General features: G+C 38.4%; 1 protein-coding gene across 1 annotated transcript in view; it reads left to right on the forward strand.

Moving 5' to 3' along the window:
• Positions 1-3,978: 3,978 nt before the first annotated feature.
• Positions 3,979-21,913, forward strand: part of LOC127435323 (GRAM domain-containing protein 4-like) — a 117,020-nt gene continuing 99,085 nt past the window's right edge. Inside the window, exons 1-2 of the mRNA XM_051688720.1 lie at positions 3,979-4,227; positions 9,167-9,374. Coding sequence (XP_051544680.1) covers positions 4,199-4,227; positions 9,167-9,374 — 237 coding nt within the window. The 5' untranslated portion in view covers positions 3,979-4,198. The remainder of the gene's footprint in view (positions 4,228-9,166; positions 9,375-21,913) is intronic.

The raw sequence follows: 21,913 nt of genomic DNA on the forward strand, positions 1-21,913 counted from the left end.
AAAAATCACTTACACGGTCTCAGACATTTGGCTCATTGGTCGCTTCCACCTGAGAGAGCCCCTCCCTGGTTCTGCATTGAACAAGAACTCCTTGCCCCTATTTTGCCATTGCACAGCCTTTCCATCAAACTAAATAGAGAAGTTAAATCACACCCCATTATTTCACATTTACACTCAGTAAATGAGTTAATTCAGATATTTATCTAAATGTTGCCTCGAGCCTATGGCTAAACCCCAAACTATGCATTAATAAGTCCCCTTTTTGTTGGTCAGAGTGGATTGTGAGGGGGGTTCACTCGATAATCTTTACGAGAGCAGTGTGATGAGATCCTTTGAAAATCTGGTTCAATATTTTGGGATCCCCAGATCTCAGTTTTTTAGGTATCCTCAGTTACGCCATTTGCTCTGTACTATTTTTGGGAGTAGCATACACCCCCCTAAAGCAGCAGATACTCTAGGAGTGGTGATTTCTGCTTTTGGAAAGGGCCATGAGGCATCAGTGTATTACTCCTTATTAATTCAGAGTCTGGGGGACGGAGTCTCAACCACTCTCAAGAGATTATGGGAGAAAGATTTAAACCTGGAATTGGAGGAGAGAGAATGGGCTAGGATTTTAAAAAACATAAAAACTGCATCGAGAGATGCAAGGGTGCGCCTTATACAATTCAAGATTTTACATCGGTTCTATTGGACCCCCTCTAAATTGTATAGGCTTGGTCTTAAAGACACACCCACCTGCTGGCGATGGCAATCAGAGGAAGGAGACATGGCCCATGTTTTTTGGTGGTGCGCTGAGATTCAGGAATTTTGGTTGAAGGTACAGAGTGTTCTGTGTGACGTGTTGGGCATTCTGATTTCGTTTTGCCCCAGACTCTGTGTTTTGGGTGATGGGGAATTGGGTCCTCACCAGTGTGATAATAGGCAGGCAGATTGTTTTAAGGGGTTGGAAGTCGGTGGGAGCACCCTCAATTCGGGAGTGTTGCGAAGAGATGGGAAGGGTGGCAGCCTTCGATGAGGTATCATGTAGAAGGCTGGGGATATGGGATTCTTTTATTGGGAAATGGGGTAGATATTTGATGTTTTTGGGGGGCTCTCGCAGTGTTTCTGTGGAGAGAGAGAGGTATAGTTTAGAGTTGTATGTTTATTATAGGTGTATGTATATATATGTGTGTGTGTGTGTGTGTATGTTTATGTATGTATTTGTATGTGTGTATGTATATATATATGTATATATTTATTTATTATTTTATTCTCTGTAAATGTGTGTACTTATGTAAGACCACTGGGATGTTCGTTTGGGGTGGGGTTCTTGATCGTGGAGGGGAAGTAGTGGGTGTTAATGTTGATTCACTGTATATATGTTTTGTTTTTCTTTCTTTTGAAAATTAATAAAATGTTAATCACAAAAAAAAATAATAACTTACAGCAGGGGCCTGGGTAGCTCAGTGGTAAAGATGCTGGCTACCACCCCTGGAGTTTGCTCCAGCTGGGTCTCCTAAGCCTACCAAATTGGCCCGGTTGCTAGGGAGGGTAGAGTCACATGGGGTAACCTCCTTGTGATCGCTATAATGTGGTTCACTCTCGGTGGGGCGTGTGGTGAGTTGTGCGTGGATGCCGCAGTAGATGGCATGCAGCCTCCACACACGGTATCTCTCTGCAGTAACGCGCTCAACAAGCCACGTGATAAGATGCGCAGATTGACGTCTCAGACGCGGAGGCAACTGAGATTCGTCCTCTGCCACCCGGATTGAGGCAAGTCACTACGCCACCACAAGGACTTAGAGCAATTGGGCATTTCAAATTGGGAGAAAAAGGGGAGAAAATCAGTCAATCAATCAATAAATAAATAAATCACTTACATCACTTTTAAAATGAGTTATTGCATGTCTTATATAGTATAAGGGAAATTATTTCTGGACTCTCGGTTAGCCATATGGCACATTCTTCTCAGTACTTCTCAGTGCACATAAATCTGCACTTTGGTAAAGTACAATTATATAGAGAAAAATGACTTACATTTAACAGGCTCCAAGTTCACCAGAGGTGACACTAATTACTCTAATGGTGACTTCACACAAAAATGTCAGCAAGCTACAACAAAACATCAACAATACTCATAAGGATTAAAACAATATATATATATATATATATATATATATATATATATATATATATATATATATATATATAAACAACAATTATTATATTTCTCCCTAAGTTCCCTTGTCTTGACCAAACATACGTAATTTATTCAAGGGTTTATGGGTATCCCACACAGCCACAATTTTTTACTTGATAATTTTGAGTTAGTTGCACTCAAAGCCAAAGTTTAAAGAACTTATGTATTTGAGTATTTACAGTGTGACCAAAACACCCATGTACACACATTCATACATGTAAGGAGAAAGAAGCCAAGTGCAGATATGCTAAAAAACATATGATAGTTTTCTTATAGTATTATATAAAGTTTTTACAAAATGTTTATTAAGGCCTCTGATTATGGTTTACAGGACTCTGGAGGCATGTTGTAGCCCTTAGGAGCCGAGAAGAGGCCTAGGGAGAGATAATTTGGCTGGCACACATTAAAGCACTGCGGGCCTGTCAGCCTGAGGGCCCCCGAGGCTCCAGATAGTCAGAGGTCCCATTGGACCGGTTCACAATTTATTCTTGGGTTCTGAGGTCTGTGAAAATCAAATGGCAGCAGATATTCAGTTATACCTCAAAGGTAAATAGTGATGGAATACTCTGTTACTATAGATAAAAAAGCATAAAAGATATAGATGCAACAGATTCAAGAACAAGATTCCAATACAGAAGCTCTTGAGTATTTTCTTGTTTTTCTTTATATTGATTTACCAAACGTGAGAATTTACCTTTGCTTTGCATATACTGTGATCTTATCAGTAGAATTATTCATTACAGTACTAAAGGTGATTATTGATTAAGTGTTGCAGTCAAAGGTCATTATGAATCTAATTCAGGAAGAGAGTTTGAAAGTTTCTCTGATGGTCACTATAGACAGTCATGCATACTTTAAAGAAAAATGTAAGTAATACTCAATATGTTTTGCTATTGATGTTTTATGTATTGATGTTTTCATGGATTTTAGCAAATATTTACAACAGTTATTGTTACTACAATGAAGCTTTGGTGACTTGTTATTATCCACCACTGCCATTCAAAAACAAAAAGAATTTGAAATGCCTGAAATATTCTGAAAGGTATGTAATGCCAAAGTTTGAAGGACATCCCATTTTACTTTATCATGGTTTCACAGTAGTAATAAGGTGTTTTGGTCTAAACTATAATTACCAAGGTTTTTTGTAAGGAACAGAATAAATCAGTTATTTTCTCATGTGTTTTTCATGATAAGAGGATAAGAGATTAAATTTTTTATTCTTATTATATTTATATATTTATTTTACTGTTTTATTATGACATAATGACACACACACACACACACGCACACACACACACACACACACACACACACACTATGTTTATATATTTATAGTTTCATATTTATTAGGCATCTGTCTTTTTATTAGACATGGACTTCTTTAAATAACATAATAAAATACAAATAATAATATAATATAAAATTATGGTTTAAGCTTATAGAGGTCTGCTTACATGTTATTGTGCGATATGCTATGCTCCATCTAAAACTATTTTAATTTTCTATTAACTACTTTACTTTTGTTACTACATTTTTTATATTCTTTTAATCAGTTCTATAAAATAATAATAATAATAATAATAATAATAATAATAATAATAATAAATTCTATAATAATTTTGCACGCTATTTTTTTTGGTTTTATATTATTTGAGAGACTCCATAGAATATTTGTACTTTAAAAAAAAATTATAAATCACACTGCCCCAATTTAGCGTGAGTCTGACAGAGATGAGCTGTTTTGTACAGTAGACTGTGCTGCGGGCCCTTTAAGGGATCAGCAAACGCGTTTAGAAGATCTGCCCGTCTACTGTGTTTGTGAGTTCTGTGACATCAACAAGACACACGCAGATATGGTGTGTTCTCTCGAGGGATTGACATTAACTAAATAATCATCAAGACTCCCGGGAGATAAAAACAGCAGAGAGAAAGAGAGGTCGTGCTGCTGATCGGAGATCTAGTGAATATTTGCAGCAGTTTTCCAGCAGGTGGATTTATAGCACACTATTAGCAGGGTTCATGAAACTTTGCTCCGATTTACGAGCTGGGTAAGATATTTCTATTTAGATATGAGAAGAATGTATTCAAGAAGGCAACATTTGATTTAAAAAATGTGTCCACAGGACTGACATAATTCATAGATTCATTTCCATTCTTATAAATAAAGCAATTCATATCACTCGTTGTGTCGCACTAAGCTCGCTGATTTAAATGGGCGGCTATACGTCATAATAACATGTCTCTTGGCTCTTTGTGTTATTATGTTTAAATGCGTTACAGGAATGTGACCTTCAGTCGATCATTGTAATATCAGGGACACAATATATGTATAGAACATCAGGTCTGGATACATTGTAACACATTGTAACACACACACACACACACACACTGAAATGATACATATGGCGAAGTGAATGTGGCTACATGTGTTGTTATGTTGTTGCGTGGACGGTCACGAATAGGTGCGTTGATCCGTTCATTAATTTATCTGTTGATCCATTGTTCCATTTATATGTCGATCCTTTTATTATTTAGTCTACTGTGTCATTGATTAATTGTTCCATTGATCCACTAATCTGTTGATCCAACAATTAATTTAAATGTTGATCGATTGGTTCATATATATATATATATATATATATATATATATATATATATATATATATATATACAACGATCAGCCACAATATTAAAACCACCTGCCTAATATTGTGTAGGTCCCCCTCGTGCCCCCAAAACAGCGCCAACCCGCTTCTCAGAATAGCATTAGCATTCTGAGATGATATTCTTCTTTCCACAATTTTACAGAGTGGTTATCTGAGTTACCGTAGACTTTGTCAGTTCAAACCAGTCTGGCCATTCTCTGTTGACCTCTCTCATCAACAAGGCATTTCTGTCCACAGAACTGCCGCTCACTGGATGTTTTTTGTTTTTGGCACCATTCTGAGTCAATTCTAGAGACTGTTGTGTGTGAAAATCCCAGGAGATCAGCAGTTACAGAAATACTCAAACCAGCCCATCTGGCACCAACAATTATGCCACGGTCCAAATCACTGAGATCACATTTTTCCCCCATTCTGATGGTTGATGTGAACATTAACTGAAGCTCCTGACCCGTATCTGCATGATTTTATGCACTGCACTGCTGCCATACGATTGGATGATTAGATAATCGCATGGATGATTGTTGGTGCCAGACGGGCTGGTTTGAGTATTTCTGTAACTGCTGATCTCCTGGGATTTTCACACACAACAGTCTCTAGAATTTACTCCGAATGGTGCCAAAAACAAAAAACATCCAGTGAGCGGCAGTTCTGTGGACCGAAACACCTTGTTGATGAGAGAGGTCAACAGAGAATGGCCAGAATGGTTCAAACTGACAAAGTCTGCGGTAACTCAGATAACCGCTCTGTACAATTGTTCTAATGTTGTTGCTGATCGGTGTATATATGTGTATATATATATATAAAAATCAATTTATTTTTTAATGTACTGATTCATTGATCCATTGATTAATTGTTCCATTGTTTCTTTGATCCACTGAATCATTGATCTATTAATTCACCTATCTGTTGATTTGTTGATTAATTTATCTGTAGATTCATTGATCCATTAATAATATATCAATCCATTTTTAATTAGTCTACTGATTTATGGATCTATTGATTAATTGTTCCATTGATTCATTGATCCTTTGAATCATTGATTAATTTGTTCAATGATCGGCTGATACGTTCATATATTTATCTGTTCATTTATATAGCGATCACTATTAATTAGTCCACTGAATATATTATCCATTGATTAAATATTCCATTGATACTTTGATCCACTGAATCATTGATCCGTTGATTCATTTATCTGTTGATTCATTGATCCATTCATATATTGACCTGTTTATTAATTAGTCTACTGATTTATTGAACCATTTATTAATTGTTCCACTGATTCCTCCATACACTGAATCATTGATCCTTTGATTCACTGATCTGTTGATCCATTCAGTAATTCATCTGTTGATTCGTTGATCCATTTTTAATATCAGTAATTTTTTTAATTAGTCTACTGATTTATTGATCCATTATATATTGATCCATCTATTTTCTATCCCGAGTCACTGATTCATTGATTCATCTGTTGTTCCATTGACTCATTTTTTTGTTGAATCATTGATCCAGTTATTATATATTGATCCATCTTTTAATTAGTCTACTGATTCATGGATCCATTGATTAATTGTTCCATTAATTCTTTCATCCACTGAAAAATCGATCCATCTTTTCACTGATTTTATGATCCGTTGACTCATTTATCTGTTAATTCAATTATCCATTTATATATCAATCCATTTATTAATCAGTCCACTGATTCATTGATCCATGTATTAGTTGTTCCAATGAATCATTGGTCTATTGATTCACTGAACTGTTGATCCGTTGATTCACTTACATGTTGATTCATTGATCGATTTATTATATACCGATCCATTTTTTAATTAGTCTGTTGATCAGTTGATTTATTTATCTGTTGGTTCATTGATTTATTTATATATCTATTTGGTTATTAATTAGCATACTGATTCATTGATCCATTGATTGATTGTTCTATTGATTCATTCATCTACTGAATAATTGATCAATTTATCCTTTGTTCTATTCATTTGTTGATACATTGAATACATAATATCCTTGATCAGTATTCCTGTATGTGTATGTAGGCAGCACCTGTAGTTCTGAACTCTGAATATGCTTCAGGCAGAACTCCAGTAATTTTTGTATTTGTACAGTATGTTAGTGTGATGTATAGCATTGATTTAAAGGGATAGTTCACCCAAAAGTGAAAATTCTCTCATCATTTATACACCCTCATGCCATCCCAGATGTGAATGAAACACAAACAAAGATTTTTAGTAGAATAACTCTGCTCTGTAGGTTCATACAATGCAAGTGAATTGTGGCCAGAACTTATATATACTCCAGTGGTTAAATCCATATCTTCAGAAGTGGTATGATAGGTGTGAGTGAGAAACAGATCAATGTTTAAGTTGTTTTTTACTATTTATTACTATCCTCCCTGACCAGTAGGTGGCGATATGCACAAAGAATGCGAATTGCCAAAAACAATAGAAGAAGAATGTGAAAGTGGAGTTTTATAGTAAAAAGGACTTAAATATTGATCTGTTTCTAACCCACTCCTATAATATCACTTCTGAAGATATGGATTAAACCACTGGAATCGTATGGATTACTTTTATGCTGCCTTAATATGCTTTTTGGACCTTCAAATCCTAGCCACTTGCATTGTATGGACCTACAGAGCTGAGATAGTCTTCTAAAAATCTCCATTTGTGTTCAGCAGAAGGAAGAAAGTCATACACATCTGGGATGGCATGAGGGTGAGTAAATGATGAGAGATTTTTTATTTTTGGGTGAACTATCCCTTTATCATGAATGGACTGAATACACTGTCTGTCTCACAGATTTCAATGTCCGTTTGCTGTTGAGTCATGATGTATTCTCACAGTCCTACCTCAGTGCTGTTCAGTTAGAAGTGAATCAGGAAACGTAAGTGATGGTTAGTCATGCAGAGGTGTGGGCAGTATCTGTAGGTTATGTGGGTGGACACATTAAGTTTTACCTTGTGTAGTTGACTAGAGACTTTAAGAAAGGTGTTACAAAAAGGAATTGCAAAATAGTGATTTTCAAACAGGTTTCCTGAACACTCGGCATGTCTTCCATTGGTTCGACAAACAGATAGTCTCGCTCCAAACTCACACCATTGGTTGAACCAATGTTGCTGTGCTGGCAGGGTCATTACACATTGCTTTTTAAAGTAATTAGTAATTCAGCTGGTTTCCTAAACTACAAAACTCATTGCATGTGAACAATCTAGAACACATTACAAAAGCCATTTATTCTGTACAAATTTCACAATATTTGAAACCCCTGATGTACATTATGATGAATTATTTAAAACCTGTTTACGAAAGAAGTGTCATGGCCAAATATTTCATCTTAAGCTCTGTGGGGAAAATCCATACATGGCACTCATATAATTATTATTATTCCTTATTTTATTTCTATTTTATTTTTGCATTATAATTATTTCATTATACTGTGGTATCTTAATATTGTAAAAATAATAATTATATTTATAAATTCCTTCCCTGCCTTTTCATTTAGGATGATTTTATTAATAGTTCATTTCTCACTTGTTCCTGATTGAACTTTAATTAAGGGAACCTGTGCTCTTTCGTGTCATGAGGGCAAGAGGTGAAAGGAAAGCAGAGAAAGAGTGCATGTTTCTGTACTCTACAGGTGCTACTATTGTTAATGCTGTTTAATTGGGAGATATTTAATAAAGATGTTTGAATTACACCACATCTTGTAACTTGCGTTATTATTGAGATGCCTATGTCTGGCGGAGACTGAGAAGCTGCTGCCATGAACGATAATAAGGACAGTTTCATCTTGCGCTGTTTTCCCTTTGCCTTGTCGTGTCTGAAATGCCACATTAACCGTACAGTACACAAACTTTTCATATTCGCTATACCTCTCCCACTTCATCGTTCTTAACCGCTGTATCAAGTTTGTTGTCTTACAACACTGTGCCAGTATTCCCCACACTCCGTGATACCAGTGACAGTGCTGCTGATGTCTTAAAGGAGCTGCGCGTCTTTTGCAACATTTTCAATCACCGATTGAGTCATAGGACATGAATATCGGCCGATACCGATTGGTGGCTGATCGATCGGAGCAACCCTATTTCTGTCTTTCCATTTTGCATTTACGTTCATTATAACAGTTTCAGGTTGTTAATTATTTATATCAGCCAATCTTAAAATGTCAAGTAAATGAAATGGAAGTAAACTCATTTTTCTCCGGCAGGTTGGCAGAGTAACACCTGTGTTCTCTCAGTGTTAGTTCTACCTGTAAATTTCGGTCTTTTTAAGCCCTAAAACTTTGTTCTACTTTTTTGTTCCTGCAGGACTGCCATACACAATGTTAAGGTAAAGCCTAAAGCTGCGTTTTTGAACATGCTAAAGCGGCTGGACAAAATACGATTCCGTGGTCCAAAACGAGATGATTTCATGGATCTACCCGAATCCCCCACAGGCTCGGATACTGAATGTAGTGATGACATGCTGGTGAGACCTCGACCTTCAATACGAGACAATGATGAGCAAAGGGACCCTGTAAGTCATTGCCAACTCTTCACATTTTTTTTTTTAAGGTTGTCTGTAAGTTAGTGTTCTATAGCAGGGGTTCCCAAAGGTTTTGTCAGCTGAACCCCTTTGACCTAACGATTTACTTGAAGTACATTTTATATCTTGATATGATATAGCCATTATTTACATTTTCAATAATTAAAAATTAATTTTCATAGAAGTAAAAAAGCCAGGGCTGTAGCAAACAAAATAACCTGGGGTGAGGGGACATGCCCAAGGTGGTACAGCTGTCACATATTGCTTTTCAGGACTACAGAGCAAACAATGTCAGGTTAAAGAAGGTAATTTTTAAAACATGATTGCGTTGCTGATAATAAAAGTAATTATGTTATGTCATGACATTGAATGGAGAGTAGAGTGTAATTTACTTCAGCATGAAAAAGTGTAATTTTCTCAGCATCATTTGCATGAGAGCACCTTCTCTCGCTATCTCTCTCTCTCTCTCTCTCACACACACACACGTACGCGACGCATGCAGGGAAAGAGAGAGTGAAGCCATAGACACAAGGTTGGTAAAAGGAAAATTGAGGTGCTTGGTTTAAGTTCTTTCTTGTTTTTTTATTTGTCAAATGACAGACGACATTTAAAGGTTCACTCAGTAATTTTGTTCCTCATTTAAAAAGTTTTACTTCTAAAGAAATTAATTGTAATTGTATGTGAAACATATGTATAAAATCATGACCTCTTATGTGAGGTGAAGAGTTCAGTCATATCAGTAACCTAATAAAAGCTCTTTTATTCTACAGGGGCACCTCATGGGGGCAGCTGAATACTACTTGCTTAATTTCAGTAACTGCCCTGTTATTGTACACTTTCATTCATGGATTAAATTAATTTTGGCCTACTGTGCATAGTGAAGTTCCACAATGGCATTAGTAACTGAAAAGTACTGTATTTGAATGATGCAGCATCCAGGCCACTAGGTGTCAGTGCAAGCCATGTAAGCCATTTCGACATACTTCAAAAAATTACTGAGTGCACCTTTAAAATTATCCGTCAATGTTTTTAAAATTCTGTTAATGAAGTTCCCTCACGAACCCTCGTTTGTGAAACCCTGTTCTGTAGTTTAGCTGTATACAGTATATGTGTTATAGAAGATCTGTTCCAAAACCTAGTGAGTAGCCTACCTAGACATTATTTTAAAGCATCTTAGGCATGGCTCTTAACACGAAGGCTGTTCCACAAGGTAGGCAGCAACGTTATGCTGCCCTCTAAAATAACTTGTTTTGTATGAATTCGAAGGCAGTATTGCATGTATCAAAGCCAGAATATACAGTTGAAGTCAGAAGTTTACATATACCTTAGCCAAATACATTTAAACGACTGAGCTTTAACTTCCTGGCTGATGTCTTGAGATGTTGCTTCAATATATCCACATAAATTTCCTTCCTCATGATGCCATCTATTTTGTGAAGTGCACCAGTCCCACCTGCAGCAAAACACCCCTACAACATGATGCTACCTCCCCCATGCTTCACGGTTGGGATGGTGTTCTTTGACTTACAAGCCTCACCCTTTTTCCTCCAAACATAACGATGGTCATTATGGCCAAACAGTTCAATTTTTGTTTCATCAGACCAGAGGACATTTCTCCAAAAGTAAGATCTTTGTCCCCATGTGCACTTGCAAACTGTAGTCTGGCTTTTTTATTGTGGTTTTGGAGCAGTGACTTCTTTCTTGCTGAGCAGCCTGTCAGGTTATATTGATATAGGACTCGTTTACTGTGGATATAGATACTTGTCTACCTGTTTCCTCCAGTATCTTCACATGGTCCTTTGCTGTTGTTCTGGGATTGATTTGCACTTTTCGCACCAAACTACATTCATCTCTAGGAGACAGAATGCCTCTCCTTCCTGAGTGGTATGATGGGTGCGTGGTCCCATGGTAGTTTATACTTGCGTACTATTGTTTGTACAGATGAACGTGGTACCTTCATGCATTTGGAAATTGCTCCCAAGCATGAACCAGACCTTTGGAGGTCCACAATTTTTTTTCTGAGGTCTTGGCTGATTTCTTTTGGATTTTCCCATGATGTCAAGCTAAGAGGCACTGAGTTTGAAGGTAGGCCTTAAAATACATCCACAGGTATACCTCCAATTCAGTATATCTCCTATCAGAAGCTAATTGTCTAAAGGATTGACATCATTTTCTGGAATTTTCCAAGCTGCTTAAAGGTACAGTTAACTTGGTGTATGTAAACTTCTGACCCACTGGAAATGTGATAGTCAATTAAAAATGAAACAGTCTGTCTGTAAACAATTGTTAAATTTAACTCATGTCATGCACAAAGTAGATGTCCTAAACGACTTGCCAAAACTATAGTTTGCTAATATTAAATCTGTGCAATGGCTAAAAAAAATTAGTTTTAATGTCTTCTACCTAAGTGAATGTAAACTTCTGACTTCAACTGTATATTGATGAGCTCAGTGAAAAAATAAATCCAAAATGGCGGACAATTTGAGACGATACAAGAAATGTTGATTAATAAATATACCTGCGTATATTCCATTCAGTACTGAAAAGTATGAATAAACTGGCTCATCCGAATTTTAAATGGACTTCCATTTGTGTGCACAATGTGTTTTTAGTAGTGCTGTCATTAGAAAAGTTAATGCATTAAAGAGCCCATATTATGCTAATTTACACTAGAATAGGTTTACATGCTTTAACGTTCAAAAAACACATAATTTTTCTCATACTGTACTATTCTGCTAAACCTATTTTCATCATCTGGCTCAAACGCTCTGATTTAGGTCCTGTCTCTTTAAAGCTCCCCTTTCTGAAAAGCCCAGTCTGCTCTGATTGGTCAGCTGGCATAGTCTGTTGTGATTGGTCAACCGCGTAGAGCGTGTGTCGGAAATGTAACGCCCTTACCATAATAGAGTTTCAGGCTTCCTTAACAGCTGTAAACACTATTGTAACTATGGTATCAATGGCGTCAGTTTTTGCCGTACCAGTTTGAGTCCGAATCTGATAATGAAAGTTTGGAAGAACAGGCTGACTGACCGAGAACAGAGGCTTACTCCCTCATTACCGGGTTTATTAGAGAGTTAGTGAGCAAGTTAGCCATGGACTACTGTGGATAGCGGCCGTAACATTACAGCTTGTAATTATATAATTATATAAGACTCTTGAGATCGACCATTTTGTTACACAAGTTTTAAGTAAAAGCCAGCCCACAGCTGTAATAGGAAACCCTTACCAAAACAATAACATTACATAGCAAGTTAGCTGAGCACTACCATAGATTGCAGAAGTAAAATTTCGGTTTGTAAAAATAAATCCATTCATGATAGTAAGAACGATAAACAATCTGCATAATTCTACACAATTGTAGGTAAAAGTGGCGCTGCAGCTGATTAGCAAAACTATTTCAACACAAAAACATTAGTTAGCAGGTTAGTAGAAGCATACAGCTGTGCACTGGGTGTACACAAAACAATGCATTTGAACTCTCAGTAGCAGATAAATCCACAAATAATCAAGCATAGTTACAGGTTATGATCCTGAAGCGCCAGATTGTACCAACAAAGTGGGAACTGCACCATCTTTCAGGAGTAACCGTCTTGAAAATCCGGCATTGGTTGTGGTTGTACCGCTAAATAATAAAATTTAATTTTAACCATTGATTCTTCAATTTGTCTGCCTTTGGAAGTCCAAACAAAGATGTTTTGCTTTTGCAGTGAAGAAAACAGCATCTTCTCTACATGGTGACAACACTAACCCAACTCATCCTGGCCTCGGCTATAACTACGTTTGTTTGAAGGTGGCCCAAAGTAGCCCTTAGGTGGGCATTAAGCAAATGTGTTACATAGTGATGTAGATACTTTACTGAAGAAATGGCTGGACTACAATCCATCCGTTTCCTGTAGTTCTTGAGCAGTGTTGTCTGTGGGAGAGAATAACTCCCTTTTTGACTTTGTGCTTTGTAACTTTGCAGACCTTTTACAAAAACTGGTTTTAATCGCTTGTGTTAAAGGTGCTATATGTAAGATTGACAACAAGCGTTTGAAATGGGTACTGCAGTCTAAATTCAAAATATTGGAGCGTTGTCTGCCCTGCCCCAGACTCGAAGCTCATGCGGGTTGCCAGAATATTTTAAAGGATTTCTGGGCTTTAAGCTGTCTCCATCTTCCAAAGGCATCTCCAGTATTTATCCTTGTTTTACTATGCCTCTGGTCATGGTGGTTTTTAGTTGGATGAAGAGGCTTTTTAGGTCGGGTGGAATCTGTTATCTCTGATCCAGTTCGTTTGCTGGCTTCCATGGCTGCAGCATGCAGTGTTGTTTGCCTGCAAACTTGTTCAAATCTGGCAAACCCAGCAGTGTCTAAATACTATTGGTGAGTGGGCATTGGGCGGGATCACACAGGCCAAAACATAAACAGAAATTCCAGCCCAGAATGGACACTTCAAAGTAGAATATACTGGCTGTAGCATTGTTATCGGAGAAACCAGTATTTCAACTTAGCATGTTTCCTAATTCTCTAATGACATATTATGGTAATTTTATGATTTAGTACAGTAAAAATATTACATATAGCACCTTTAATTAATTCATCATGATGGCGCCGCGGATGGCCACCTCGCTGTGGAGCGCTCCTATTGTTTTGTTGTTTTTGTTTGTTTGTCCTGTGTTCAATAATAGTTTTCCAGTCAGTTTTACCAGAGACGAACTGCTGAACATTCGACAGCTTATACCAGACAGTCTTCTCCCGGTTTTTGAATATTCATACGTTTTGCTGGACATTTTAGTTGGAGGTGCAGCTTTGCTGTTCAAGAGACGCAGGTAAGGGAGACGAGCAGGCACGCTGGTCAAACTCCGTCGGCACGACTTTCGAACAGCCCTGCCGAGCATTCATCTTGTGAATCTCCGCTCTCTTCCTAACAAAATGGACGAACTACATCTCCTCACCTGCACAAACAAGGACTTTTCAACCTCTGCTGCCTTGTGCTTCACAGAAACCTGGCTGAGTGAAGCCATCCGGACAGCGCGTTACATCTGCCGGGCTTTCAGCTGTTCAGAGCGGATCACATCGCTGAGTTAATGGGGAAAACGAGAGGCGGTGGAACATGCTTTTACATCAATGAAAGTTGGTGTACAGATGTAACAACGTTAAAGAGGATGTGCTGTACTAATTTGGAAGCGCTCTTTATTAACTGTAAGCCGTTCTACTCGCCAGGGGAGTTTTCCTAGTTTATTCTGGTGTGTGTATATCGCACCAAATGCGTGTGTGAACACAGCGCTGCAACAGCTGGCTGATCAAATCACAGACAAAGAACAACAATACCCGGACTCCGTTATTATTATTCTTGGGGATTTTAACAAAGCAAATCCCACACGTGAACTGCCCAAATACAAACAGCATATTACATGCCCCACCAGAGGCAGGAACATACTGGATCAATGCTACACAACAATAAAGGATGCATATTGCTCTGTCCCTAAAGCAGCTTTGGGACTCTCTGATCACTGTCTGGTTCATCTTCTTCCAACCTACAGGCAGAAATTAAAATCAACCAAGCCAGGACTGTAAAGAGATGGACCAATGAAGCAGAGCGAGAACTACAAGCCTGCTTCGATTGCATGGATTGGAGTGTTTTTGAAGCTGCAGCCACAGACCTGGACGAGCTCACAGATACTGTTACATCATATATCGGTTTCTGTGAGGATATGTGCATTCCTACTAGAACTTATTTAAAGTTCAACAATGACAAACCGTGGTTTACAGCAGAGCTCAGGCAGCTTCGTCAGGCCAAAGAGGATGCTTACTGGGGTGGGGATAAAATCAGGCCAGGAACACACTGAACAAGGAAATCAGAGTGGCTAAAAGAAGATACTCTGAGAAGCTGAAAAACAAGTTTTCAGCTAACGACCCTGCATCAGTGTGGAGTGGCATGAAACAACTCCTCCCCCCTCCTGCTACTCAGCCTGCACTTAAGATCTGTGAAGGTGATGTGAGCTGGGTCTTTTGGAAACAAAAGACGAGGAAAGCTTCAGGCCCAGATGGCGTCTCACCAGTGTGTCTTAGATACTGTGCTAACCAGCTGGCCCCCATCTTCACACAGATCTTCAATAGATCACTGGAGCAGTGTGAAGTCCCATGCTGCTTCAAATGCTCAATCATTATTCCTGTCTCAAAGAAACCAAAAATCACAGGACTTAATGACTACAGACCTGTCGCCCTGACGTCTGTGTTCATGAAGTCATTTGAGAGACTGGTGTTGGCCCACCTGAAGAACATCACTGGACCCTTTCTAGATCCCCTTCAATTTGCTTATCATGCAAACAGGTCTGTGGATGATGCAGTCAACATGGGATTGCATCATGTCCCGCAACATCTGGACAGACCAGGGACATATGCAAGGATCCTTTTTGTGGACTTCAGTTCAGCTTTCAACACCATCATCCCAGCTATACTCCAGAATAAATTACACCAACTCTCTGTTCCTATGTCTATCTGTCAGTGGATTACCAGCTTTCTGACAGACAGGCAGCAGCTTGTGAGACAGGGGAAACTCACTTCCAGCACCTGTACAATCAGCACTGGTGCCCCCCAGGGATGTGTGCTCTCCCCACTACTCTTCTTCCTCTACACCAATGACTGCATCGCCAAGGACCCCTCTGTCAAGCTCCTGAAGTTTGCAGACGACACCACTGTCATCGGCCTCATCCGAGATGATGCTGAGTCTGCATACAGAAGGGAGTTAAACGGCTGGCTGTCTGGTGCAGTCAAAACAACCTTGAGCTGAACACGCTCAAAACGTTGGAGATGATTGTGGACTTTAGGAGGAACACCCCAACACTGACCCCCCTCACCATTGTAGGGCTTTACTGGTTGTTTAGATCATTGTTACTATCAGAAATAATTAATAATTATTTCTTTAGTTATTAATTAATATTTAAATTAAATAATAGAATCTAATTCATTAAAACCTCATATGGGGCTCCAGTAAATGTAGTGCACTACGTTTAGGAGCGGGTTTGGTTATTAGCAATAATTAACAATTATCAAAGATAATTATTAATTATTAAAATCAGTAGAACATTGATTTGAATCAATGTTAGCTTTTTCTTTAATCCTTTAAATCAACAATTATCAAAGATAATCATTAATTGTTAACATCGATGAAACATTGATTAAAATTAACAATAGCTTATTGATCCTTCAAATTTAACAATCATCAAAGATAATTATCAATTATTAAAAATCAATAGAATATTAATAAGGATTAATATCGCCGGGGCACCACCCTGGAATCAGGGACTAATAACCAGATAGTATAACAGTCTCAATATTAGATTGTTCTCTTAGGAAAATCGACATTGATTTTCGAAAAAAAAAACAATGAAGGCTTGAATCCAAGCACTGACATCCCGTCAGCATTTGACAAAGGTGTATGCTAAACAAACCAAAACACTTCTCTTTGAAATATAACGCAGTAATATCAATTAATAATCAATACAATGCAGTCAATAAACTTCCAACTACAAACTAAACAGTGATATGAATAGATATGGTAAACAAAATAATCCTATAACACATGAGGAAGGTGTGTGTGTGTGTGTGTGTGTGTGTGAAAATGGCGGACGTGATTCTCGTGGAGAGTATGTCACGCGAGATTTCTGGCCAGAGAATATGGCCGCGTATATGGGCGGAGAGAAACCAGTCAATGGCGTCTGCCAGTTTACCGCGTGTATCCACTTGTACGATAGCTTAGTGACAAAGCTGAGCTTTATCACGAAGCTATCTACTAGCCAAAAATATGTGCGAGAATGTTTGTGAGGGGTCACGTGTGCGTGTGTGCGTGTGTGCGCGTGTGTGTGTGTGTGTGTATGCGTGTGCGTGTGGTTAGTGAGAGAGAATATAGTGACGGCCCCAAAGCCGGTTTCGCGATCGTGGGAGAGAAAGCAGCTGTTAGTTTATCACTCAGAGACGCGGTGGATGGCTCGTAAACCGTCCCGTGGTCTTTGATTCTTTAATGGATAAACTCAGTGTGCCGGTCTCACCCGCAATGGCGAAAATACACAACAGTCCAATGTGGTTGGACTACAACACAGCAGATCTCATTGGTAATATCCGTACATTAAAGTAATACCTTGAGTATTATTATTAGCAATGAGCGGACTCGGCGGTCCGTAAACTGTACAAGCAATAACCTTGATACACAAGAATAACACACTATAATATTCTATCTCTGCCCAGACATAAACCTCTTACTTGAATTGCATAAGGATGCAGCTAGAATGTGTGTTCATCCGTCCTTTAACTCCAACTCGGTTAATCAAGGCTCGGGTGATGAGCTGTTTTCTCGCTCTGTCGGCGGGCGGTACGGCTGCTGATTCTCTGCGGGCTGGCGGAGAATTCAGCGACGTCGACTTGATTGAAGATGGAAGAGAAATCTTTTCTCTCTTCACTTCTGCAGGCAAACGGATGAAGATGCGGATTGCTCAGCGGTCTCCTTCGGATCCGTTAGAGTGTTTGGTGGAACACAGAGTAATCTCAACTTGTCCAGCAAGATGGATTGTATGGCCACAGTTTCAAGTTGGACGTTACTTCCTTGTGCCACGTGGCTACACCTGAGAGCAGCGATGAGCTGCGTCTACACATGGCGAACAATGTTGCTGGAAGCAAATCCCGGAAGCATCTCCGAGGTATTTCTACTCCCGATGACGTCATGGTTGAGGGACGTTCTGTTGTGTGCCTCATCCAATAGGGGTTGAGAGTTCGATCCTTTAGAGAGCAAGGCTTCATGGGATTTGTAGTCTGTTTTGGACTCCCTTTGTTTGATTTTGGCGTGGTTTTTATCAGTAAGATTTATGACGGAGTGTGTGGTCAGGCTTTTACAACTGTTAGGCCTGCCTTTGTCTTCTATCTGAATACACCATTCTAAACAGCACTGTGGCAGCAGTGGAGTCATTCAGGTTCCTGGGCACTACCATCTCACAAGACCTGAAGTGGGAGACACACATTGACTCCACTGTGAAAAAGGCCCAGCAGAGGTTGTACTTCTTTCGCCAGCTGAGGAAGTTCTGCTCAGCAGTCACTGAGTCTGTCCTCTGCACTTCAGTAACTGTCTGGTTTGGTTCAGCTACGAAATCAGACATCAGAAGACTACAAAGGACAGTTCGGACTGCTGAGAGGATTATTGGTTGCCCCCTGCCCCCCCCCCTTCAAGGACTATACACTTCCAGAATGAAGAAAAAAGCTGGAAAAATCACTCTGGACCCCACTCACCCTGCCCATTACCTTTTTGAACTATTGCCTTCTGGCCGACGCTTCAGAGCTCTGAGCACCAGAACCGTCAGGCACAGGAACAGTTTTTTCCCTCAGGCTATCCATCTCATGAACAGTTAAATTGCCCATTGAGCAATAACTATGTGCAATACACTGTTTAGTCTTTTTTATATTTATCCAACACATCCAACCTCTTCTGCCATTTCATTTAATTTCTCTGAAAAACAAAAACAAAAAAACATTTGCACTGTACATAACAGATTTGTATTTGCACTGTACATAACAGATAACAAATTTGTATTAGATTGCACTACGTATGTTTATATTTATACCCAATGTATTTTTAGGCTCATTAGATTATCACGCTGTTAGCTTAGCAACATGCTAAAGTCAGAATGAGTTGAGAGAAATATACTCACTATAAATATCCTCCTGTTTCATTCAATACTGAGAAGTATCAGTAAAAACAGTTCAATGTTTAAATGGAATATTTTATCCAGTATTTGTCTGTGTTATGTATTTTTAGGCTCATTTGAGTATTACCAAAGTCCCTTTCAAGTCAGTCCATTCAGGCCATCTTGGGAACGCTTCCAGCTATTTACAAGCAGCATAAAAGTACAGCTAATATCTACTTAAATGGGGAAATCTCCAAAACTGTTGGTCAAGATTACGATCAAAGAACATTATTTAAATTAGCAGTGAAATCGGACAACAGTTGTATGAAAAACTGTGCTGCTTTAGCTCAGATCATGCTAAAAAATTATATTTTTCAGGCTGGTCCAACTAATGTGCATGCCCTTTCTCAAGTTAACTGACAGGTGATGTCTGTATCTGAAAGGTGATTGGCTCTTTAACCTGTAAGGCGGGGATTCCTTTGCCACATTTTAATAAAAGTGCTCTGTCTCAGGCGAAATGGTATCATGTTATTAGCTTAGCAATATGCTGAGGTCAACATAAGTCAAGAAAAATACTGACTAAATATACTTGTATTTCATTCAATTATGTGTCCAATCTAATTAAAAGTGCACTATTTTACCAAATATTTGTGTACACCGTTCAGTTAGGATGCTGCCTGTATAGACAGTAGATACCAAGGCAGCTGACTAGGTTTTGGAATAGATTTATAACGCATCAAATGTGCATGTAATAAATTCTTTAGAGTTTGACCTTTTCACTTCAACTCCCTCTTTATCCATTATAATGGAGCAAAGCAGAAAGAGCTTGTTTAATGTTCTGTCAAGCCATGATCTCATTGGCCTGCTTAAAAGGATACATATCCATAACACAATATTTTCAGTCCTGCTAAAAACAAACAAACAAACAAAAAAACAGCTTAAACCAGCCTAAGCATATTTTAGACTACTCAGGCTAGTCAGTTGGCTGGTTTTAGAGGGGTTTTGGGCACTTTTCAGCTGGTCAGACTGGTTGAACCAACTAAGACCAGCAAACCACCCTAGGCTAGTTTTTTTTTTTTTTTTTTTTTTTTTTAAGCAGGGAGGAAGGCCTCTGTCCATCAGCTCTAGCCAAATTATCCTTTAATGCACTTTACCATGCTTTTTACATCAGACACCATATACAGTAGCTTCAGTCTTTTACCTTCTCATTCACAGATAGTTTAATGGAAGAGTTCTTGCTATAATCAAGTTGGAGATGTTTTCTGTATCCCTGAGAGGTTTCTCTTCCCATCTGTGTGATTTGCTGTTCTGTTTATTTTAAGTCTTTTCCCATAATGATGGAAACATTAGATTAGCCATCATGTTGCTTAAGTGTCTCGCAGAGGAGGCGACTTTCTCATGCTTCCATCTGCAAAATGAGCTGTTGAGCGGCAGGCCTGTGGGTTTATTCTCCGACCTGATTGTTTTCACACATCTCTTGGACACTGTAGGGTGTCCAACTCTTTCATTTTGTCACTCTGGCTCTGTCCCAAAACCATGAGAGCTGCCCACTCAGGCAGCATTTTTAGGCATCACAGGCATGCTGCTGACATGAAGGTAGTTCCAAAAAGTAGGCAACACCAATTATGCTGCCTTTTAAGAGACCATATTTTGTCCAAAATGTTAAGGCTATGTTTGGAATTAATGTAAGACTTTGTTTTGGTAAATGTTGTAGGTCATCCAGGTATTCATGTAGGGCTGGGAAAAGTAGATTTTCCGATTAATCGTGATCTTCATTTGAACGATCCCACTATCGATTCTCAATGTCACATGATCTTTTTTTGTTTTTTTGTTTTTACTCTATGCTTGCGGAGTTGCGGTAAAACAGATTTGCGCATAAACGGTGAAAATACCATTCTTGGTGAGGTATTAATGTAAACACCTATCACTTTAGTCATATATGTCTAACATGAACTTAAGAAGCAGGACAAAAAAGTGTATTTGTATCAAAAATATTGGACTTTAAGTGCAAATGGATCCTAATAGACCTGCCACTGTCTAGTATGTCATAATTCAAACAGCAATAAGAAAGTCACTTACTGCTCTTGGCTGAATAACTTAACTGTACTGTATAATCATACAGTGAAGACCAGTAATTTAAGTAGTTTTATGTTACATTTTATTACTTTTTTTCAATTTCAGAATTTTTCTGGAAATGTACATGATACTGCTTTTAAACAGCACTGTTTTCTTCATTTGTATCTTTGTTCTATTGTTTTTATTTGTTCTATTGCTTGTAATTTCTTCTTTGAACTTACTATATACTGACTGTTTACTTCTCTTGAATAATTACTTTACTTTAAAGCAATGTTTACACAATGTAGTCAGTATTTGTCATCGAAATTGGTATCCAGAATCGTCAAATTGCTTTCATATGTAAACAAAATTGACTTTATAATTGAAATATACCCAAATAAATCAGAATCTAATCGAGAGCTTGTGAATCGGATTGGGAAATCTGTATCGATACCAGCCCTAATTTCATGGATACAGAAAATGATGAGTGTCAAATTGTTAGCTTAGCAACATGCTAACACCAGACTTAAATGAAATCAACTATGATGTTATTTGAATCCTGTGTGCTACCAGTGAGAAATAATATTTACATTTATGCATTTGGCAGACACTTTTATCCAAAGCGACTTATAGTGCCCTGATTACAGGGACAATCCCCCTGGAACAACCTGGAGTTAAGTGCCTTGCTCAAGGACACAATGGTGGTGTCTGTGGGGATCGAACCAACAACCTTCTGCTTACCAGTTCAGTGCTTTAGTCCACTACACCACCACCACTCCATAATATTTATGTAATATTAATATACATAATTTTTGGCGCA

Source organism: Myxocyprinus asiaticus, chromosome 45 (assembly GCF_019703515.2).
Source record: "Myxocyprinus asiaticus isolate MX2 ecotype Aquarium Trade chromosome 45, UBuf_Myxa_2, whole genome shotgun sequence".
Taxonomy (NCBI): Eukaryota; Metazoa; Chordata; class Actinopteri; order Cypriniformes; family Catostomidae; genus Myxocyprinus; species Myxocyprinus asiaticus.